Source organism: Panthera uncia, chromosome C2, assembly GCF_023721935.1.
Source record: "Panthera uncia isolate 11264 chromosome C2, Puncia_PCG_1.0, whole genome shotgun sequence".
In the NCBI taxonomy this organism is placed as follows: domain Eukaryota; kingdom Metazoa; phylum Chordata; class Mammalia; order Carnivora; family Felidae; genus Panthera; species Panthera uncia.
Genome location: NC_064810.1, coordinates 58,988,847 through 59,013,653, shown reverse-complemented (window position 1 = coordinate 59,013,653; position 24,807 = coordinate 58,988,847). Strand labels below are relative to the sequence as shown.

The following is a 24,807-nucleotide window of genomic DNA, read 5'->3' as shown; positions in this document are numbered from 1 at the left end:
GCCACAAAATAATGTTACAGAAGAATATTTAATGACATAAAAAATTACGGAGGTATTAATTTGATACAATGTGCATGTAAATAGAAAAAAAAGATATCACCTTGAATCACATGATCAGAAATCATCACTATATTATTTATCCTTGCATACATATATATATATATATATACACACATTTTTTTTTAAAGTTCACCTATTTATTTTGGGAGAGACAGAGAGAGCATGAGCAAGCAGGGGAAGGGCAGAGAGAGAGGTATAATCCCAAGCAGGCTCCATGTTGTCAGCGTGGAGCCTGACGTGGGGATTGAACCCACGAACTGTGAGATCATAACCTGAGCCAAGACGAAGAGTCAGCCGCTCAACAAACTGAGCCACCCAGGTGCCCCTTATCACATATATTTTTTATCCTCTTCCTATGAATGTATAATCTCATTTATTTATTTAAAGTATAACTAATATACAGTGTTATATAAGTTTTAAATATACAATTATAGTGATTCAACACTTCTATACATTACTCAGTGCTTATCATAGTAGCAGTGTGTTCTTAATTCCCTTCACCTTCCTTTCACCCATTCCCCCAACCCATCTCTCCTCTGACAACCACCAGCCTATTCTCCACAGGAGTCTGTTTTTTGGTTTGCCTCTTTTTTCCTTTGTTTGTTTACTGTGTTTCTTAAATTCCACATATGAGTGAAATCATATGGTATTTGCCTTCCTCTAAATGACTTACTTCACTTAGCATTATACTCTCTCAATCCATCCAGGTTACAATTGGCAAGATTTCACCTTTTTATGGTTAACATTCCACTGTACATGTGTGAATGTGTCTGTGTATCATATTTTCTTTATCCATATGAATGTTTAATCTTTAAAAATAAAATTTGGATCAAATTACATATGGAATTTTTTTGCAACCTGATTTTTTTCACTCATTATACCATAAACATTTGGTCAGATCTTTGGATATTCTTTGAAAAAATGATATTGATGTCTTCATAATACTCTTGCTATAATGTACACGCCATAATGTACTGTTGATCCTGTTTACCCTTGAATGACATTTAAGAAGTTTAATAAACAATCTTTGGGGTGCCTGGGTGGCTCAGTCGGTTAAGTGTCCGACTTCGGCTCAGGTCATGATCTCATGGTTCGTGGGTTCGAGCCCTGCGTTGGGCTCTGTACTGACAGCTCAGAGCCTGCAGCCTGCTTCAGATTCTGTCTCCAGTTCTCTCTGCCCCTCCCCCGCTTCTGCTCTGTCTCTAAAATAAATGAACGTTAAAAAAAAAAAAAACCTTTTACATACATTCATATCAAAAGTCTCTGATTAGGTGCACCTGGGTGGCTCAGTCAGTTAAGTGTCTGGCTTTTGATTTTGGCTCAGGTCACATGATCTCATAGTTTGTGAGACAGAGCTCTGTTGGGCTCTGTGCTATCAGTGAGGAGCCTGGTTGGGATTCTCTCTCTCCCTCTTTCTCTGCCCCTCCCCGGCTTGTGTGCTCCCCTCTTTTGGAAGGCACCTGGATGGCTCAGTCAGTTGAATGTCTGACTTGGCTTACTTAGGTCATGATCTCGTGGTTTATAAGTTCGAGCCCCACATCAGGCTCACTGCTGTCGGTGTGGAGCCTGCTTCAGATCCTCTGTCCCCTCTCTGTGCCCTCCCCTGCTTTTGTTCTCCCCAAAATAAACAAACATTAAAAAAATTGTTTAAAAAAATGTTTTTTTCTGATTATTGTATGTCAACTGTACTTCATTTAAAAAGAAATCTGGTTATTGGGTCATATGTTTTGAATTGAAGCGACAGGACTCATAGAGTGTGAATATTTTAAAATTCTTGTTACAGTGACTATTTTTACAGATTTACTTTCAACCTATAGTGTAAACAAACACTATATATATAACACACTTTCACAGAATCGTTCTCAATTTCTCTAAAGGTGATTAGTAAATATACTTGGATGTCTTAATTTAGAAATAATTAAATACAACCCAACTGATCAAATATTTTAAAAACAATCATACACATTTGGATTTCTACTGATAATCTCATTTAATTATCTATTTATGGCTAGAGTAATTAAAAAAAAAAAAAGAATTCACCTCAAAGTTAGAAATGATGCGTAACAGGATACTTAGAAGTAAACAGCAGAAGTCATTTCAGGTGAGCATGGGGGTAAATTGGTAATAGGTACTTGAGGTTAAGTAATTGCTGCCCAGCTATGATTTTAGCTCTAAATTGCCCGGCAGTTAAGACAAAAGGGAAAACGTGTCAGCATTTATTTTAGACATGACATACTATAACTTTTATCACTAGAATTCTTATTTGAACATAACTTTAAGGTCTGTTCTGGTCCTGAGCATGTATGAAAATCATAAACCCAAGTTTCACACATCAGGTCTGTGGAGAAACAGATTGTTTGTAAATAGTTAAATAATTCAAAAGAAACATTTCCTACTAAAAAAGTTAAGCAGAAACAAAATATACCTTGAATTTCATGGAGGAAAGTTTATAGAGGATCTCCCCCATGTGCTCACGGATAATGGACCATGTGATTTTATTGTCACTCTGTGCAGTGGTTTCAACAGCTCTACGGGCCATATCATAAAACGCAATCATGTTGGACAGCATCCCTACTGTCTTGTAGAATGGGCAGAACCTAGGGTAAAAATGAAAGTCAAAATAATTAACAAAATAAAATCCAAAGCAGGCTCATATTTCATCTACAAAATACCAGAGCATTAGCTTCTTTATTTAAATATGCAGACTACTTATATTTATCAGATAATAAGGAACGAAAAAAAAAGTGGTAAACACTAACAACTATGTATCCAGAGTTTTTGGGTAGAGATGGGATATGGAGTGAATGCATAGATGGAGATATATATTCATTTATTTATCTTAAGGTGATGTTCTTTTTTTATCTATTAAAATAACTAAAGATGGGGCGTCTGGGTGGCTCAGTCGGTTGAGTGTCCGACTTCAGCTCAGGTCATGATCTCGCGGTTTGTGAGTTTAAGCCCCATGTCGGGCTCTGTGCTGGCAGCTTGGAGCCTGGAGCCTGCTTCAGATTCTGTGTCTCCTTTCTCTGCCCCTCCCATGCTCATGCTCTGTCTCTCTCTGTCTCTCAATAATAAATGAATGTTAAAAAAAAATTAAAAAAAAAAAAAAAAGAGAATAACTAAAGAGGAAGGACAATTAAACAGTACTGCTATAATCTAATGACTGAGTACTGCTATAATCTAATCTCTGAGGGTCTGTTTTCGTACAGTGCAGTTAAAGGAGTAACCCAAATGGTAAAATAACTGAGTTGCAAAGACTCCCTTGTGATAGTGGGGTGAAGGTTTAATGAATAATAGGAAAACAGAAAACTGTAATTTCCTAAAATGAACAGTAGCCCCTTCCCCCATTAATGTGTTCATTTTCACTTACCCATACCTTTTAATAATGAGGACACACACATTAATACTCAACTTGGATCACATGCATTCTTATCAACTTCCTGACACATTTAAACACGCTTGTATGCACAATTTCATGAACATTCTGTATTATGCTTTCCAAAGAATTTTCCCCTGGTTGAGTTATTTTTGTATGGGTGGCCAGAACTTAACTTCCTGATACAGATTTTTGAGATTTATGTTATCATATTTTCTGCTTCTCCTACATTCTCATAATCCTCCTATTTGTTCAGTTCCTTCTTCAGTCCAACTATGATCTGAGGGAGAAAAGCTAGCCTATGATGAAAGGGCTCAATATTATCAAAGTTTAAAAGAAATGGGGACTTGGGCACCTGGGTGGCTCAGTCGGTTAAGAGTCTGACTTTGGCTCAGGTCATCATCTCACAGTTCGTATGAGACCCGCGTCGGGCTCTGTGCTGACAGCTCAGAGCCTGGAGCCTGCTTCGGATTCTGTGTCTCCCTCTCTTTCTGCTCACACTCTGTCTCTCTCTCTCTCTCTCTCTCAAAAATAAACAAACATTAAAAAATTTAAAAAAAATTAAAAGAAATGGAGACTTTAAATAAGCCACAGTAGATGCAGAGACAAATGGGACATCTAACAGAGACTGGCAGAAAGAAAGAGACTAAGTCTACTGGGAAATGAAGCACGAAAGTAGGACATACTTATTTAGGAAAAGAGTAGAAGAGGCATGGGCAGTTGTAAGAGGCATTGAGAAAAGCTTCTGAAGGAGGCAATGATCCCCTCATTCTGCACACTATGCCATAATCTAATCTACTTAAAGATGGCTGGGCAATGAGTGAAAATACTGTCATAACTGCACAAATAAGCAAAATCAAGACAAGGGGACATATTTGATCGTTAGATGTTTGTTATAACAATCCAAAGAACATAAATTGAGTCAGAGTTGCGTCTGCATTTGAAAAAGAAAAAAAAAAAAAGAATTCTAATGTGAAGGCAGCTCTTTCTTCAAAATCCAACAGAAAATCCTCAAATAAAAAAAGAAAATAATCAGGATAGGTTACCTGTCATAAGGAGTATACCCATTTTGTTGTAAGAAATCATCTTTGATAAGTTTTGCTACTTCCAGAGTGATTTTATCTGTTTCTGCTAGAGAAGCCTAAAAGAGAAAAAAATATATTTTTAAAAATTTACTTCCATAATGTGGGATCAGTGATTATAAGCAATTAAGCAAACAAAAACTGTATAATCAATACACAATCACCTATCATTAATAAATTCACTTTATAACTGCTTGTTAATTTTTTTTTATTGTGGTAAAAACCATTTAAGATAAAAATTTCCATCTTAACCAGTTTTAAGTGTAGTTCAGTAATGTTAAGTATATTCACATTGTTGTGAAACAGATAACCATAACTGGTCATCTTGCAAATCTGAAACTCTACATCCATTAAATAGCAACTCTCCTTCTCCCCCTCTCTCAGACCCTGGTAACCACCATTCTACTTTCTGTTTCTATGAATGTGACTGCTTTAGACGAAATCATACAATATTTGTATTTTTGTGACATATCCAATAGAGTAAAATCTCCCTTTTTATTATTCTTTTTTAAAGAATAGTATTTGTGATAGCAAATGAATTTTTGAATGGTTACTAATTTGTACAGAAGATGTAACCAGGAATTTGACTGGCATCACATCAAATTTATAGATTAAAGTGGTATCTACCTAATAAGTCTATCTAAGGGCTTGGACTGTCTATGTCTTTAGATTTTGTTTCATTTATTAGTTTTAAAATGTTTTCCACAGAATAATGTTATTTTTGATTAGTTCCTACATTCTCATTTTTGTTACTATTGTCGACACCTTATTTTTAGTTTTATTTTCTAACTGCTATTGCTAATACAGAAACATTTTCTTGTTTTTTTGTTTATCTTGAAACCCTCACCAAACTTCTATTAGTTCTAATCGTTTCTCTATTAATTGTTATTTTTCTTATTATATAATGATATTTTAATTTCTTTCTTTACAAGTTTTCTCTTTTCTTACATCATTGATTAGGTCTTCTGGTATTTGAGCATTAGCGGTGATAGTAAGTATTCTTATTTTAATCCTGATATTTAAACAGAATGCATCAGGAATTTTTCCTTTAAGTAAAATATTTACCCTGGGTTTTAGTCTATTACCTTTAACAAATTAAGGAAATTCCCCTCTATTCCTTGCTTACTAAGAGATTTTTAAAAACTATAAATAAGTAATGAACTTCAAATGCTTTTTCCGCATTGGTTGAGATATCCCTTTTTCATTACATTAATTACATTGGTGAGTTACAATAACAGATTTTGTGTTGAATCATATTTGCATTCCTGAGATAAACTTTACTTGTGTTATTTTATTCTTTTAATACCTTACAGAATCTAGTAAACAGTAATATTTAATTTAGGAATTTGATATCTATATTCACAAACAAAATGCCCCTGTGATTTTCTTTTCTTATATTGTCTTTGGTTCTGGAGGTCTTCTGTTTCTACTTCCTCTTAACCAGGGCCATAGTACTCATTTATAAAAAATGAGTATTTAATATGTGTTAGTTAGCTAATAATACTATCGGTTGTGGAAAAGAAATTAGGAGGTGACTTTATAACATATAATAAAAAGAACAGAGCCAGATAGAGAAACAGACATCCTGACTAGCACTGCATACCATCTGAGAAGTCATTCAACTCTGGAATTTAATCTGGCTAAATTTAATTATACCATCCTCCTTTGAAACATCAAGACACAGACACAAGAATACAAGTCACGTGTTTAAGGTCACACAGCTATTATAAAAAAAAAACAAAAAACTAGCATCTAATCCTTCTGATTCCTAGCCTTGGTGCGCCTGCAAAAATAAAATTGATCCAAAGCACGGCACTTCTAATTTGGTTGGTGATGGGTATGTTCTATTTCAAGAAATAAAAGTAAATCCAGTGTTTCTTTCTCATCTACAATATAACCAGGACCATGCAAAGCACTATAGAGGTCAAAAAGAATATAAAGGCTCTAACAATTTAGTTTCTCCTTCTGGTTGACCATTTTGAAGTGCAAGCCCCTCTTCTTTAACCTAGGAAAGCTATGTGCCTGCTTTGACCAGAACATAAAACAGAAGTGATAGATATACTAGTTTGGGGGCCCCAACTTACGAGGCTGTTGGTTTCCACTTTCTTTCTTTTTATATACTCTGTCTGACAGCCCTAAACTGCCATGTGGAGACACTACATGGACGGAGAAATGTCCAGCTAACCCATAGCCATTCTAGCCATCCCAGCCCAGGCACTACACCTGCGAGGGAAGAAACTTTCAGATGACTCCAGCCTCAGCCACCATATGACTGCAACTGTATGAGGGGCCCAAGCAAGAAAGTCCAACAGTCAATCAGCCCCGAAACTACGAGCAGTAAAACACTGTTCAAACACTCAAAAGTATTGGAGTGGTTTGTTATTCAATAGTAGATAATCAAAACAATAATCATCTTTCTACCTTCCATAACATAAATAGGACCCTCAAATATCTACTGGATAAAGGCTAAGCTAAAATTCCATTATTTTAAAAAACATTTAATAAGGACTCATTTTGCTAGGCAAGAATCCAAGGTTCTCTCTGTCCTTAAAACACACCAGTATAACTCCTGGATCTGTCCTCCATGGGGCTTAACCACTTACCTTTCCGACAAGTTGTACAATTTCTGCCAGGTCTTCTTCTTCCTGCAGAATCTCCTTAGCTTTGGTCCTCAGAGGAACAAATTCTGTGAAGTGTTTGTCATAGTACTCGTCCAACGCACGCATGTACTTGCTATAGCTGATTAGCCAGTTGACAGAGGGGAAATGCTTACGTTGAGCTAGTTTCTTATCTAAGCCCCAAAACACCTGATGTAAAAAAAAAAACCAAAAACAAATTCAATGATTTTTCTTAAATAAGTAAATAAATAAAGCCTTGAAGTATATTTGTTTGTTCTAAATACGCAATTTTGTAATTTTTTGGTCAAATTATCTTTTTAGTATATACCATGTGTAACTGAAATAGAATAAAACTTAGAATTAAAAAATATATTTCTTTTAGTTTCAGGAGAATTATAGTCAAATTCAAATTGTATCTGAATTTCCTCAATAGTATGGCAAATCTGATAGTAAAAAAAAAATTGACTCCTTTGAAGATTTATTATGGTACAATATAAACAGAGGAACCAGAAAATGTCTATAGAGAAAGAACAGATTCTTCCCTTTGATTAAAAACCTGGAAACATTCTGATTAACTTGGATTCCCTATCATGAAGGGCCAACTCAATAAGTCTACCAATCATTTTTCAAAGGCCAAATGTTCATGTATATTTTAGTCATTTTTTAAAGTTTTCTACTACTTTTTTTTTCACAATTTTTTGATGTTTATTTATTTTTGAGAGAGAAAGAGACTGCCTGAGTGGGGGAGGGGCAGAGAGAGACAGGGAGACAGAATCTGAAGCAGCTCCAGGTGCTGAGCTGTCAGCACAGAGCCTGATATGGGGCTCAAATTCACCAACCGTGAGATCGTGACCTGAGCCGAAGTAGGCTGCTTAACCAACTGAGCCACCCAGGCACCCCATTTTGTTTTGTTTTTTAATGTTTATGTACTTTTGAGAGACACAGAGTTAGAGCCGGGGTGGGGCAGAGACAAAGAGGAAGACACAGAACCTGAAGCAGCTCCAGGCTCTGAGCTGCCAGCACAGAGCCTGATGCAACGCTCAAACACACAAAAAAGGTGTGAGATCATGACCTGAGCCAAAGTTGGATGCTTAACTAAGCCGCCCAGGAACCCCCTATATTTTATACCTTCTTAACTTTACTCCTCCTTTCCCGGCAATTTAAACTCAAAATGTTAGCAAAGGTTAAACACCTTGAGAGCTGTACATTTAGCCTGACATTTCTTTTTATCAGACACTGACAGAAATGTAAGCAAATATTCTTTTTCTCACATGAATAATACTTATGAATATATCAACATTTATTTTCTTTACTATAGTCCTGATTTGTATACATCTTTCACTTAGGCTTCTCTTAATGGCCAAGTTGGCTAGCTATCCACTACTATTCATGCCTTGTCACTGGGAGGCAGCTGCGTAGGCAGAAACTACACTTTCCAGCTTTGCTTTCATCTGGGTGTGGCTAACAGAATGAGTGGGGGATTGCACTGGAGCCCAAAGTTCACACAGTGGGTGTGCCTTCTCCACAGTTTCCCCTTGTGGCAGCAAGATGCAGATGGTTAACAGTCTAGGTGATGATGGTGGAGCCCAAGCTGGAAGGACCTCTGGTCTGTGAATTATTAGTATATGGAAAAGAGCTGCCCTCTGATAGGATCATCTGCTTTAGACCATACTATGAGGAAAAAGAAACTTCTACTGGGTTTTTGTCATTATGCATTTTTAGGCCTATTTGTTTCTACAACCAGGGTTACTCTCATTTAAAGGGTAGTATTATTCTAACACTAATAAAACTTTGCTATTCCAGATATATTTTCCACTTACAAAAATTAAATTTCATAAATCTTCAGCAAAGAGCTAAGAAAGAATGGACAGAATAAAAACTCTCAGTGACAAGAATGTTCCTAAAACAAACCTTCCTACTGCCTACTTTTTAATGAGTAAATTTAATACTTCACGATGATTAGGTAACATTAGGGTAAGGGGGGGAAAGGTCAGAAGTTGACTATGCTAGGAAAAGGTATACCTGAACAATACCAAGAGTAGCGGATGTAACTGGATCAGAAAAATCACCACCAGGTGGAGAAACCCTAAATTTAAAAGAAAAAAAGTCATTAGAAAAGCTTAAGAAAACACAGCTGGTATATGAAAGTAAAAGTTTTTTAGAAGTTAATTTTAATGTAAATAACTTTAGAACTAACCTTTGAAAAGAAAATCTACATACAAATATTAATAAAAATCAATACTAAATTGCAAATAAGAATGGTAACTATTGAATGCCTTCAAGTGCAAAATATGAGAGACATAATCAGTTTCGTGACTCTAATCGAATACATGAAGCAGGAAGGAAGAAAAAACTCTAAGAACAAAGTATGGCTTTAGGTAGTGATCATGGATCTTCACTTTGTTTTTCCATACAATCTTACTTAAACATGTCTATAATTTTCTAAGTTACTCGTAAGATATTGTGACTTGAATATAAAAAAATCAGTGCAGAGATAACCTAAACGTGTACATTGTAAAGAGCTCCTTGGGTGAGCCTGCAGTGGTTAAGAACCACTACCCTCAGAGGAAGCTGAGTATTTTCTCTTTAAAATATATGACTTTTTATTCTTCTTTTGAAGAGTAAATAGTTTAGGTGCTTACGCTCCTACAATGCTGACACTTCCTTCTCTTTCAGGATTTCCAAGACATTTCACCCTGCCTGCTCGCTCATAGAAAGAGGCCAGACGGGCACCAAGGTATGCAGGATATCCACTATCTGAAAAGCAAAAAGAAAATTTTTTCTTTAACTAAAAAAAAGAAAAAGAAAAAGAAAAAAATTTTAATGTTTATTTTTGAAAGAGAGAGACAGAGAGAGAGACAGAAAGAGAGCGAACGGGGGAAGGGCAAAGAGTGAGACACAGAATCTGAAGCAGGCTCCAGGTCCCACGCTGTCAGCATAGAGCTCGACGCAGGGCTCCAACTCAGGAACCATGAGATGACGACTTGAGTGAAGGTGGATGCTCAACCAACTGAGCCACCCAGGAGCCCCGTGAAAAGAAATTTAAGGGAGGTTCTAAGCCAGTCCTAAAAATCCTATCAGCCTTTTAATATAATAAGCAATACAAAGACTCACCTGCAGGCATTTCAGCTAAGCGACCAGAGATTTCTCTAAGGGCCTCCGCCCATCTAGAGGTAGAGTCAGCCATCATACTGACGTGATAACCCATGTCACGGAAATATTCTGACAGCGTAATTCCTAAATTGGGGAGAATATTACAAGTTATAATTCTATAATGTAGAATCCTGACTTTGTCATCATTAAGAAAACTTTAAAGCAGTAAGTACATGAGGCAGACTGTTGGCTGTTCATCAAAATCCCCCTTCTTTTGTGCATAAAGCCAAATTATATTTCCTAGCTTCCTTTGTATTTAGATATGACCAGGTAACTGACCTCTAGCTAACAGAATGAAAGTCGAAGTAATGAGTTCCATCATCAGGCATGCCACACATCCTTCCATGCTCTTTATTCTTTCTGGCTTACTGAGATGGACAGGACTCCCAGCAGCCCTGAAAGTCAGGAGTTGAAAACGGAAGAGTACTTTTCAGCCTGGGTCCCAGCCCAGAATGACAGAATGAAGAAGAGTCCCCCTAACCACTTAAAAAAACATCTGTTATCCTGAGCAATGACAAATTTGGGTTTATTTGTTGCCATAGCCTATTCTAATATTGTGCATTTAATTTTTTTATGTTTATTTATTTTTGAGAGAGACAGAGCATGAGCAGGAGAGGGACAGATAGAGGGAGACACAGAATCTGTGTCCAGGCTCTGAGTCTGACGCAGGGCTTGAGCCCACAAACCGTGAGATCGTGATTTGAGCCAAAGTCAGAAACTTAACTGACTGAGCCATCTGGGTATCCCAATATTGTACATTTTAAAAACCAGGAAAAGACTTTTTTTCTATTTTTTGTTGAGACAATTAAGTCTGAAATTAATTCCCATTGTAGCTTTTGTCTATGTATCACATATACATATACCAAAACCCATCAACTAATTAGCTTATTTTTCAAATGCAACAAATGTTAACACAAGTAATATCTTAATTATCCAGATCATTCTCCTGTGTATACCAGGTTCTGTTCTGTTAAATCACTTAGAGTAAACCATTTAGAAGAAGCTAATAGACAGAAAGAAGTCCTGGGTTCTAGCTCCTGTTCTCTGATTAATCTCCACAACTAACTTCATTTCTCAGTGTGATTTCCTAATCTGTTAAAATGGAATAACTCTTGTTCTACCTACTTGTATATATTGGATGAAATGATATGTATAAATGCCTTTACTAAATTATAATAGTCTCAAAATCTAATGCCCTGATTCCTTTATTTTACCAGTAAAGAAAAAGTCTTATATAAGTAAAACAAAATAGTACTCGAAAATTCAGCGCTTTACTATTTATCATATTGTACTTTCAGAATAAGAAATCGATATCTGAGGCTTCTAAAAAAATGATTCCATGAACAAAGTCTTTAAAAAAAATATTGCTTCTCATTATTAAGTTTTAAAAAAAGGGGTGCCTGGGTGACTCAGTTGCTTAAGTGACCAACTCTTGATTTTGGCTCAGATTATGGTCTCAGGCATTATGAGATAGAGCCCTGAGCACTGCGTGGAGCATGCTTGGGATCCTTTCTCTCCCTCTCTTTCTGCCTCTCCCCGGCTTGCACTTTCTCAAAAATAAACAAATAAACATTTAAAAACGCTTAAAAAAACAATAGTTATCACATATTTCAATCTGATGATAGGATCAGATCCTCACTTATATGAGCATACATAGCTGCACTTTAAGCCTCTGTGATAATGTATTAGGGAGACTTGGTGGAAGAAACAGATACATATAAGTAAACTTCAAAGAGTTTTCAGTGCCTACTAGTTAAAAAAAAAAAAAAAACAACCTCAGACAAAATAAAAAAATGAACAAACTGGGAAAACACTGGCCAACTCATGACAGATAAAAGACTAATTTCAAAGAGCTTTTATAAATCAGTATGAAAAATAACTCCTATCCAAAAGGAAAATGGACAGAATGCAGCTTTCAATTAGTTAATACAGATAGGAAAGATGTTAGCTGAAAGAAATACAGACTGAATCAGTATCTTTATTTTAAAAATTTTTAAATGTTTTTTAAAATTTATTTTTGAGAGAGAGAGAAACAGAGTGTGAGCAGGGGAGGGGCAGAGAGAGGTGGAGACACAGAATCTGAAACAGGCTCCAGGCTCTGAGCTGTCAGCACAGAGCCTGATGCAGGGCTCAAACAAGTGAACCAAGAGATCGTGATCAGAGCTGAAGTCGGATGCTCAACCAACTGAGCCACCCAGGCGCCTCCCTGCCTTTTTTTTTTTTTTTTTAATGTCTTTTTATTTTTGGGAGAGAGAGCGCAGACTGAATAGGTATCTATAAAGCAGGGATAGTAAATTGTAAAATCTAGGTGCTGAGTACATCAGCGTTCACTGTATGTTTGATAATTATCATTAGGAAGCATTACAAAACATAGCACTGGTGAAGATGTGGGGAAACAGAACTCTTGTTCACTCATATCCTTTATGAAGAGCTATCAATATCTAAGATCCACATTAACAGTTGTATGCTTAGCAATTTTACTTTTATAAACTTACCTTACAAAAATGTACAAAGAAACACATGCACAAAACATGAAAAGAAACTGTAAAAAACATACACAAGCATGTTTTAGTGAATCAAGGTTTGTGATAGCAAAAAACAAACAAACAAACAAACAAAACAAAACCCAAAACAAAAACAAAAAACAAAAAAACAAAACCTGTCAATAATTTATGTGTCTACCAGAAGGATGCTGGTAAAATAGATTATGATACACCCATACAGAAGGGATACTGTGCAGCCATTTAGAAGAAGTAGGTAGACTTCTTGTCTTAAAATAATAGGTGAATATATCTCTTTTCCCTTCTCATAAAAGTAATCACCAAACAAGGAGAACAAGAAGTATAAAAAACACAAACTCTATTACCAAAAACTAGGGGACATGTTTAGCTACACAACAAAATAATGAGGAAAGCCACCTAAATGAGGTAAAACCCAAACAAGGATGTGGGAAGACCCCAAGAATTCACCTGAAGCTGAACATCTCAGATTATGCTTTTGTAAAACTGGGGCAAAGCCAAGAATCCTTTGTTTGGAACACTGCACAAGGGATACTGGGTACTGGCAGGAGTTCCATGGATCCAGTATGGCATCAAGGAGAAGCAGGGTGATGGGGACAAACAAAATGCAGGTAGGCACTCTTTTACAGTGAGGAAAAAGTGGGTGAGGCAGGGTAGAAGAGAAAGAATGCACTGTAAGTGACCTTGTGGCAGTAGATTTCTGTTGGCAGGAGAAGATCAAAGTAACTTACACAACTCCATGCCATAACAAACTCCACAGATTGCCATGAAGCAATCCTGTCTCCCTTCCCATCTCCTGCAGAGATGAGTAATAGTAACAATACATATCAGTATGGGAACTACAAAAAATACAAGAAGAAAAAGGACAGAAGAGCAAATACAATGATGGCCAAAGAACCTGCCAAGGAATAGGTGAAAACTGTGACCACGATAAATTAATGAAAGAAACTGTTAATAACACGTCCTACCACACAATAAAATCTCAAGGAATATACAGTAAGGTCAGAAAAGAGGTTTCATGAGCCAGCAGAGCTCAACAAAGAGCTGGAAGAAAAAATAAAGCCATTACGGAAATGAACGTTTCATTAGCAGCAAAGCAAAGAATAACCACTGAATATCCTGTGAGCAAATGAACAAAAGGCTAAATAAAAAGGATTAGAAAGGATAAGATATATAAGGTAAACAGATAAAGGAGATCCAATATGTCTAGTTTGAAGAAGATAACCATAGCAGAAGAGAAAAGTTTGGGAAACAATTCTTGAAAATTTTCCAAAATGAAAGACACGTTCATAAGCTGAAAAAGTTCATAAGCTGACGTTTCCTACGCCTCAAGAAAAATTTATCAAAACTATCAATACTGGCATATATCTTAATAAAGTTGTAAAACTTTTTTTTTTTTTTAATTTTTAATGTTTACTTATTTTTGAGAGACAGAAAGAGACAGTACATGATTGGGGGAGAGGCAGAGAGAGAGGGAGACACAGAATCCAAAGCAGGCTCCAGGCTCTGAGCTGTCAGTACAGAGCCTGATGCGGGGCTTGAACTCAAGATCTGTGGGATCATGACCTAAGCAGAAGTCAGACGCTTAATTGACTGAGCCACCCAGGTGCCCAAAGTTATAAAACTTTAAATTGAAAGAGAAATTCCTTTGGGGAAAAAAAAAAAATCTTCCATAAAAGGAAAAAAAAGCAGGTTGGCTTCAGATCCCTCCCTTGTATTTAGTGCTACAATAAAAGTTCTCAAGGAAACAAACATTGATCCAAAATATTTTATACTCAACCAAACTACTATTAAAATTTAAAGGCAGTATTGGGGTGCCTGGCTGGCTTAGTCGGAAGGGCATGCGACTCTTGATCTCAGAGTCATGAGTTTGAGCCCCATGCTGGGGGTAGAGATTACTTAAAAAAACAAAAACAAAAACAAAAACAAAAACAAAAACAAAAACAGGTGTGCCTGCGTGGCTCAGTCAGTTAAACATCTGACTTAGGCTCAGGTCATGATCTCATGGCTTGTGAGTTCGAGTCCCATGCTGGGCTCTGTGCTGACAGCTCGAAGTCTGGAGCCTGCTTCAGATTCTGTGTCTCCCTCTCTCTCTGCCCCTCCCCTGCTCACACTCTTTCTCTCTCTCTCTCTCAAAAATAAACATTAAAAAAAAACAAACAAAAAAGAAAATTTAAAGGCAGTAGAAAAAAACAAACTTATGAAGAAATAAGAATTCATAGAATGTAGTTTCCCTGAGACTTTCTTGAGGAAACTTTCAAAAGTCAGATTTTAGCCAACCGCAAAATAAATGGAGAAATTATAGCCAAAAGAGTGCCTGTGGAGACTGACTCCATTTTACTCTAGGTTTAAGGCTAATACGAATATTGTATGCATGGTTACACATAGAATGTGAATATCATAAATCTGAAAATGTAGAAATAAAAGTACCAAAAAGCGGGGATAGAAGTGGGAGCAAATATGGGAGGTAACACATAAGTGCACTGATTTTCTTATCTTTTATATCCAACCATCAAAATATACTAATCCAAAGGTCATCATTAAAGTTACAGACATACAGATTTATTTGGAGTTTAGAACAATGGTAAAAGATGTAATGAAAAAAAAAAATGGTAGTAGAAGATAACATCGTTTTCTGATTATTAACAAGATTGAGACAATTCTAGAAATATACTGACATATCCTCATATGTACATAAAGCATTTTTTATTTTTATTTATTGATTTATTCATTTTTGTGCAGCATTTTTTAAAAGCTAGGAATATGGTTGTACACACAAAGTATTTTAGAATGAAAGGAAAGTTCTTTGGAAAAAGAAAAGGTTTGGTGCTAGCTTTAAACTTAAGAACAGATGTACACTGCTTTTATTTCAATTCATATACTCACCAGTATAAATAGAAGCTTCTCTAGCAGCAACAGGCATATTGGAGGTATTGGCTACCAAAGCTGTCCTCTTCATAATTGATTCCACCTTACCATCGACTTCCATCGTGAGCTAGAAGCAAACAATCGATTATGACCCTCCCATTTCCAAACAGAACATTTTAGTCCCCGCTTTTACAACTTACCCATATTTAATCCTTTTTATAATCAGTTTTCCCAAAGTAATATTTCTCATCACTCCAACCTCTCCTCCCTGCCCCACTGTGCTGGAAAGAAGACAGGCATTATTTCCACTGCATAAATGAAATCCATTATTTTATGGAAAAAGGAATATTACTTTAGCAACCTAGTAGATCATATAAAGCCAATATAAAGTTCCCATCTACAAATATTTTGTCTATGTTATCTTTCTCCCAATAACTGAAAACCATCAGACCACAAATAGAAACTTTAAAGTATTTGAAAAATTCAAATTCCTTTCCTGGAATATACAAATTGAATCACACATATAATCAGAAAATTCTTTAAGAGATCCTTGACAAATCAGAGCATTGCTCTAGGTCCAAGACAAAGCTTTTTTAATTGCCAAAGGAAGTTGGTTAGTGGTATTTTCTCTAAAATAATATTTGAAGCTTTGTATGTACAGACCTCTGGGAAGTCCCGGAGGACTTCAGACATCTCATTTCCTCGTTCACCACATCCTACATAGATGATCACATCACTATTGGAATACTTGGATAGAGACTGCGATATCACTGTCTTTCCACAGCCAAAAGCCCCCGGGATTGCAGTAGTTCCTCCCTGTACACATCTGAGCGGAGAAAACAAAGTGTGGATTACTACACTTGCTAATTACTACTAACAAATAAAGTAGGTAAGTGACACAGAAAAACAAGTTGAAGAAAGGAAAGCACTTTGAAATATTTTCATCTGTATCTACATATATACACAAAGATAGATAAACAGATACAGTAATTGCTTCCGCAGCTGGTACCTGTAACAGTGTATGTTTTTTATTGTCATTAACCATCTCTACCACCTTTAATAGCTAGATTGGGAGGGTACATGCCATAAAGTACCTGGGGAAAAGGAATATGAAATAAAATAGTACTAATGATACTTGGAATGTTTATATAAATTAGTTCATGTAAGCACAATATAGGAATTACAGCTAAAAGAAAAATTTAAACAACTTTTCTAAGTTGTCTTGAGGCAAAAAATAAGACCTAAGAAAATCATATCTTGCTATAAAGGTTAATGAACAAAGAATTTTGTTAAGGTGTTATGCCAATCCCCTTTTATACACTGAATAACTATTCATAAAGTACTTCCTAGGCACTAAAACTGTTTAAATTGCTGGAGAGACACCAGCAAATAAGATAGCCATGTTTCTGTACGCAGAGCTCACATTCCAGCGGTGTAAACCAAAGTCAGCTGGTGGTTATAGTGCCATTTAGCAGCTACATTCAAACTTTCCCTAAGAAGTGGCATGAGAAGAGTGAAATATCCTTAAGGGCAGGGCAAAGTGAATGGTGTGGTATGTGTCTGTGTGTGTGTGTTCACACGCCAAGTGTGCATGTAGAGCAGGAGGGTGTGGGCAGGAGAAATGAAATTTAATGCTAAGGGAAATTTCTTTGCAATACTGTTTTATTATAAAATTCACAGAAACATTATGACCTTAATTATAATGACAGACTTCTTCAAAATTAAACTAATACACATTAAACATTTTTTTTTCTTCTTCAAACCTTTTTTTTCTTTTAATACTTATTTATTTTGGGGGGGACAGCACAGGTGGAAGAGGGGCAGATAGAAGGGGACAGAGAATCTGAAGTGGGCTCTGTGCTGACAGGCTGACAGCAGTGAGCCCGATGTGGGGCTTGAACTCACAAACTGAGATCATGATCTGAGATGAAGTTGGATGCTCAACTGACTGAGCCACCCAGATGTCCCTCTCCTTCAAACCTTTCAGTTTGAAAGGTCTGATAAACCACGAGGGCATGTCCATTCATCCTATAGCTTTGTATATCTCTCTCAAATCACTTTTAACTTGGATGGGGAGGCAGGGCTGGGTGTGCCCCAGTTTGGAAGTTCAGCAATTCAATGTGAAACATGCTATCAAGAGAACATCCGAGGTGCTAGGGGAAAACACAGGAAGGGGTGCAAAGTCTGACACTGGATTGGAGTAGGGTCAGGAAATCCTTCTGAAGGGAAGGACCTGAAAGGAAACAGAAATTAGCCAGACAAAGGGAAATAACATTCTAAGCAGAGGAAATAGCATATCCAAAGGTCCAGGGGCAAAAGGGAGCACTGCTTGAGGAACTAAAAGTCCTTCAGGATGCCTGGAAGATGATGCATAAGGAAGCTGGGCAGTCAAGTGGCTGACATGATACTGGAAGGTAAGCAATAGCCAGATCACAGACCAGATGGTTTTATAAGGAGTTAAGGAGTATATATTTTTTTAATATTTATTTATTTTTGAGAGAAAGACAGAGCATGAGTGGGGGAGGGACAGAGAGAGAGGGGGACACAGAATCTGAAGCAGGCTCCAGGCCTGAGCCATCATCACAGAGCCCAACATGGGGCTCAAACCCACGAACCGTGAAATCATGAAGATAAAGAAAATGGCAAAATCGATGAAGAAGTTGGACACTCAACCGACTGAGCCACCCAGGTGCCGCAGGAGGATTTAAGAGCAATAAAAAGCATTTTGGGGTTTCAAGCAAAACAGTATAGGACCAGTTATGTGTTTTAGATGCATCATTATGTAATATGGACAATCCTTTAGAAAGAAGGCAAGACTAAGGAGAAGTCTAATTAAATGTGATTATGGCAGGAACGAGGGTAAGATCCTTAATTAAAATCATGGAGTAGGGATGAAAGATGTAGATAAAAAATACCTGGGTAAGAGAATAAAAGCACTGCTTCAATAATTAGATGTGAGCAGGTAAGAATGATCCTTGAGAGAAATCATAGATTTTAGATTCAGCATTCACTGGATGGATAATGATAGCCGTTGAAACAGGCAACAAAAAAAGATGAACAAGTTTCAAGGAAGGGAGTGGTGATTAAGATGATGATTTTAGCTATGAACATACTGACTTAGAAGTACCCATTAGATGTTCAAAAGGAGAGGCATGATCAGAAGTGAAATGTGAGTCTGGAACTCACAACTCACATAAGATCTGGGGGAAGATACAGATTTGGAAGTCATCATATGTAGAGGAAGATTTAAGTCATTAGAGTGGACAAAGTTATCCACATAGGGTAAGGGGCCCCAGAAAGGGAAAAACTCTAAGAAATATCAAAATTAAAGGAGAAGGAACTTGCAGTAGAGAATAAGGACTTGTGTATAGAAGCTAACAGGAAGAACAAAAACAGGGTATTTCAAGGAGGAAGGAATCAGCAGCAACATTCAACATTCAAAGTCATAGAAATTAAGGAAATACTAAAACTTATTTATTGAATTATCAGTATGGTAGTGACTGAGAATGTTAGTGACAGTAGTTTCAACTGTGGGCAAGCCAGCTGGGCAGGCACTGTGAATTACAGTGGGAAAAGTTGAGATGGCTAATTTATTTTTTCAAGGAGTCTGGCTGTGAAGATGAGGAGACAAGTAGTGGAAGACAGAAAGGAGAAAAGGATAGAAGGTAGATATTTTTTCATGAAATGGGAAATAAAGGGAAGATGACCTACAGAGGGAGGTCCCTGAGGAGACATGAGGTAGGATAAGCTCCAGAAAGAGGAAAGATGAGAGGGGACAAATGGAAGTGTACATTAATGGAAGGAGTTTCACATGTGAAGGCTCTAGTATGATCATTTGTTGCTAATGAAGAAGGAAGAGTAGAGCCCAGGACCTGAGGCAGGTGCAGAGGTCTGAAACAGCTGCTGAGGAGAGCAGAAAGGGAAAGAGAGAAATGCAGTAGGATTTGGGACCCAGCAGTGAGATACCACCTTGCACTGATTAACTGAATTTCTCAGCAGCCTGTGTGTAGACTTGGGAGCAGGAGGTGGCTGGACAGATTCAGTTGGGATTTTGCCGGGTGAGTGTGACAGAAAACAAAGGAACAAGAAAATATAGTCTGTTGGCCAGTATCCATAAGAGTGACAGACTATTAAGCTTAAGCTGGTTCCTGAAGGATATGGAAACAGGAGGTGCTGACTAATAAGTCACAGGATCGAAGATCTTGTGAGAAATAGTGAGAACAACTCAGAGGGTAGGTTTGAAGGGTTTAAGTGGGACGTATGTGGGTTCATGATTCAGAAGTTGAAGGAGTTACTGTATCACAGCTTCTGTCTTTTCTGTGAAATAAATGATGAAGTCTTTTTGTTGAAAGTAAAGCAGAGTATGGTAAAGTCTGAGATTTAAAGACAAGAGGTTTGAGGTTTTTAAGCAGTTCATGAAGAAAATGGCAAAGAGCAGACTATAAATTAAGAAAGATTCCTGGGCAGCACAGAGAGCCCAGTTGATTTTAGAAACCATATTTATAGTGACACCAGTCTACTAATTCCAGGACAGCTAAATAAAGACAGCTATATTGTTTGGGTACAGATTTTCTGGAAATTTTATTTTTTCAAAAAGTGTTAGAGGTAATGCTCTTTTTGCAACTGTGTCAATGATTTCACTCCATAATAAACATTGGCAATATATGAACATTTTTAACTAATTTACTATTATTTCTCCAGATAAAATTCATTATAGCATTAGCACATAAGATATTTATAAGGCAGGGAAACAATAACCACATATAATCCTCTGAGGAAAAACCACAGGACATAGCTCAAACTTACGGAAAAAGGGCATCAAGGACCCTCTGGCCAGTCAACAAGGGATGATTAGCTGGCAGCTTCTCAGTGACAGGCCGAACTTGACGTACAGGCCACACTTGGACCATGCTAAACTTTTCCTTTATACCTTCAAATTCAAGTTCCAAGACAACATCCTATAGAAATACAGTAGGATGTTAAGTACAGTCAAATTTATGAACATTTCTTCCTCTAACATCAAAGTAACCCCAAATTCCTCTTGGGGGTAGAAAGCTAGTATGTGGAAGTGGAGGAGATTTATATTTCTTATTGCCAATCTTTTTATATATATATGTTTATTTATTTTCAGAGAGAATGTGTGTGAGCAGGGAAGAGGCAGAGAGAGAGGGAGGGAGAGTATACCAAGCAGGTTCCATGCTGTCAGCACAGAGCCCAACGCAGGGCTCAATCCCATGAACTGTGAGATCATGACCTGAGCCAAAACCAAGAGGTGGACGATCAACTGACTGAGTGACCCAGGTGCCCTGCAAATCTTTATATACAGTTCTAATTTTTTTTAACCAGGTGCATTTATTAGTTTTAATGCTTAAAAAAATAGGAGTTGAGAAAGACCTATTTCAAATAATAGAAGAATAGTTAAAAAAATGATATGGATATGCACAGGGACAGGTCTTAAAAAGATACAGAAGATACTCTTGGGACTGAGGGAGAAATGAAAGTTTTCGTATTACTCTTTCCTTTGTTTACTTTATTATAGTGCTCTTATACCGATTTAATAAAAAATACTTATTAAGAACCCTAAAATATCTAATAAAGTAAAATATTTTTAAATATTTACAAAAGCAAAAAGATAATGAGTAATACTCTAACATTTATGAACACTGAGATGGTTTCAACTACTCACAAATAATCCCAATGTCCACAGACTTATAGCAATCTATAATTTTGTTACTCCATGAATTTGAACTGTCTACCTCAGAGTGTTCCTTCCATGTGTGTGAGTCTTTAAGCTGGTAAGGCTAGCTGACTGCCCAGAATCCCAATCTAAATCTTTTGTTCTCTATATTTTGTAGAGCAAAGACTTACTCTTGAGAAATGACTAGAAAATTGTTTTCACTCACATTTTATCTGGAACAGATTATTTGTTACAATAGTCTTCTTAATAAAGTTATCTTCATACCCACAAAGACTATTATAAGTCTACTGTATTTTACTGACTAGCAATAACATTAAAGGACTAAGTTTTAAACAACCTACCCAGAGTTAGAATTCATATAATCCATTATACAATTAATTATGCAAACACAGATTAACAGTTAAAATCAAAGACTACTCTATGCCTAAAGAATCAGGGCTTTAAGACGAGCATAAATTAAGAAGGAGGGAAAATGTTATATTAGATATTGCTTTCCCTTAAAAAAACAAAAACAAAAAATAACTATGTTCTGCTTTTTGTATTCCCAAGCCCAAGTTCAAAAATAAAATCTTTATAAAAAATAATTATGGCAGTTATATACAGGAAACAACAGGTGTTGGCAAGAATGTAGAGAAAGGGGAACCCTCTTACACTCTTGGTGGGAATGTAAACTGGTGCGACCACTGTGGAAAACAGAGTAGAGTTTCCAAAGGTCTAAAAATAGACCTACCCTATGATCTAGCAATTGCATTACTAGGTATTTACCCAAAGGATACAAAAATACTGATTCAAAGGGACACATGCACCCCAATGTTTATAGCAGCATTATTAACAATAGCCAAATTATGAAAAAGAGCCCAAGTGTCCATCAACTGATGAATGGATAAAGATGTGGTGTGTGTGTCCTAGCAAGAAGCTAAAACACACACACACACACACACACACACACACACAGTGGAATACTACCCAGCCATAAAAAATGAACTCTTGCCATTTGCAATGATGTGGATGGAGCTACAGAGTATTATGCTAAAAGTGAAAACAAATCAGTCAAAGACAAATACCATATGATTTCACTTATATGTGGAATTTAAGAAAAAAGCCAAAACACAAATGAACACTGGGGGGAAAAAAAGAGAGGCAAACCAGAAAACAGACACTTAACTATAGACAACAAACTGAGGTTTACTGGAGGGGAGGTGGGCAGGAGGAGGTGTTATAAATGGATGATGGGTATTAAGGAGGGCACTTATTGTGATGAGCACTGGGTGTTAGTAATGCATCACTACACTCTACACCTGAAACTAACATTATACTGCATGTTAACTAATGGGAATTTAAATAAAAACTTGAAAAAAATGAATAAGGGGATCCAATGTACAACATGATGACTGTACATAACAGTACAGTACTATATACTTGGAAGTTGCTAAAGAGTAGATCTTAAATGTTCTCACTGCACACACACAAAGGTTAAGCAGGTAAAGTGCTTTGATGGAAATGTTAACTAACCCTATGTGGTAATCATTTTGCAATACATAAAGGTATTAAATCATCATGATAAAAAAAATTATGGGAGTTAATTAAAACTCGCACATTAAGTATCATTTCTATGCCTATTTAGGACACTAAAACAGGTACTCTTGGGACTATCAGGGAGGGCCACACTATGAGATAAAGTGTATATATACTTACTGAGGTATCATAATTTCCAGGTGGAGCAATGTACGTTACAGTTCCTCTGTTTCGCGGGGGTAACATGATTTTGTGTTTGATGAGTGAGTTCTCATTGACAATTCCATAAATATCTCCACCAGTGATGTGACTACCAACCTAGAGAACAAACGTATTGGGTGTTTAATGTTCAAATAAACATCAAGCTGTTTAACATTCAAATAAATGTCAGGCAGATTCATCCTTGCTGCTATTACTTAAATCATTTGCTTCATTTATCAATAAAACATATTCTATAATTCTTCTAGCAGATTTAAAGAAAAAATTAAACTATACTTCTGTGGTCTGTTTTTATTAGACTAAGGAGTACAAAATAGGTCATTAAACATCCATTTCACATTCTTTCACCAATGTTAGAAATCTTGGTTTCAAAGACATACCCGCAGGTTTTTGCAAGGTGTAAAATCCCATTTGACATCTCTGCTAAGAGCAGACACATTTACTCCTCGGGGAATGTAGATACTTTGGGTCTGACTGCTGATATCTGACAAAGGTCTCTGAATGCCATCAAAAATAGCTCCCATGATGCCAGGCCCAAGCTCTACTGAGAGGGGTTTACCAGTGCGGAGTACAGGATCTCCAACAGACACACCCGCTAGAAACAGTAGTTGAGGAAAACTCACTCTGAAAGTTTAGAGACTCTATAAAAAGGAAGTACCACAGTTTAACAGGAAATGATACTTAAGAAGCTAAAACAGAAATTCTCAAACTTTCTCAGTTCACAACATCCTTAGTGTTCCATTAACTTTTTCAGGCCACAGGTCACTGTGACAAAAGATGTATCTAATAATTCCACTTATTAAATAGTTCTATCCAAACAACTTAATAAATATGTATGTCCTAATAACTGAATGACACTCTGAGAGAAAAATATATAGACTGAGAGAAAAAAATATTTTAATTTCATTTTTAAACAACATCAATTCTTACAAATGGGATGTAAGTGCTTACTGGGCACTGTACCATTTTCAAACCTTGGAATCAAACTGAATACCTGTTCCACATTCATTTTTGTACAATACTTGCTTTTCAGCTTAGCAATCACCAAACACTCAGCTTCCCAAAGATATGACATCATTGACAAGAATACAGTGCGGCCGAATAATGAAAGTGTTTATTAAACTGAAGCTACTGGTTCACGTGATGTCTGACAACATGTCTAATACTCCCGTGTTAACCTCAAAACTTTTAAATATCCTGGGGCATCACATGAGTTTGCTGCAGCTGCCCAGTATGCCTTCTGCACAGTCTGGGAACCACAGAGCTAACAACAGCAGCAATATATGGTTAATACATTGTTCCAACTCTCCTTAATACATGATTTCAGCTATACTACTGAGGAATATCAATCCCCTAGAAAGGATACTAGTACGTGGCACAAAAACCTAAAATCTTAAGAATTAAGAAGTGGTTGTGAAAAGCAAAAGAATACAACCTGCAAGTAAGCACACTGAAATCACATTGCTCTCACATACTTGCTGACAAGAGTAAAATCACTACAACTTTTATTGACAGCAATTCAGCAAAATCAAAAATTTAAATGCATAAATCTTGACCCAAGAATCCAACTTCTGTGAATTCATCCTATAGTTACACTATAACACTGTTTATAACACATATAGACTAGATACAACCAAAATTTCTATCATTAAAGAGATCAATAAATTATATATATTCATATGATAGAATTCTATGTAGC

At 36.6% G+C, this 24,807-nt stretch overlaps 1 protein-coding gene across 6 annotated transcripts in view; it reads right to left on the bottom strand.

Annotated features, from left to right (window-relative positions):
* The window catches only part of ATP6V1A (ATPase H+ transporting V1 subunit A), a 60,147-nt gene that overhangs the window by 1,073 nt on the left and 34,267 nt on the right, over nucleotides 1-24,807 (bottom strand). For all 6 annotated transcript variants that reach the window (XM_049628200.1, XM_049628201.1, XM_049628198.1 and 3 more), the window contains 11 exons: nucleotides 23,489-23,703; nucleotides 23,070-23,207; nucleotides 20,483-20,634; nucleotides 16,340-16,502; nucleotides 15,695-15,803; nucleotides 10,251-10,373; nucleotides 9,779-9,893; nucleotides 9,159-9,222; nucleotides 7,122-7,325; nucleotides 4,483-4,577; nucleotides 2,486-2,657 (listed from right to left, as the gene is read on the bottom strand). In XM_049628200.1, coding sequence (XP_049484157.1) covers nucleotides 2,486-2,657; nucleotides 4,483-4,577; nucleotides 7,122-7,325; nucleotides 9,159-9,222; nucleotides 9,779-9,893; nucleotides 10,251-10,373; nucleotides 15,695-15,803; nucleotides 16,340-16,502; nucleotides 20,483-20,634; nucleotides 23,070-23,207; nucleotides 23,489-23,703 — 1,550 coding nt within the window. The remainder of the gene's footprint in view (nucleotides 1-2,485; nucleotides 2,658-4,482; nucleotides 4,578-7,121; nucleotides 7,326-9,158; nucleotides 9,223-9,778; nucleotides 9,894-10,250; nucleotides 10,374-15,694; nucleotides 15,804-16,339; nucleotides 16,503-20,482; nucleotides 20,635-23,069; nucleotides 23,208-23,488; nucleotides 23,704-24,807) is intronic.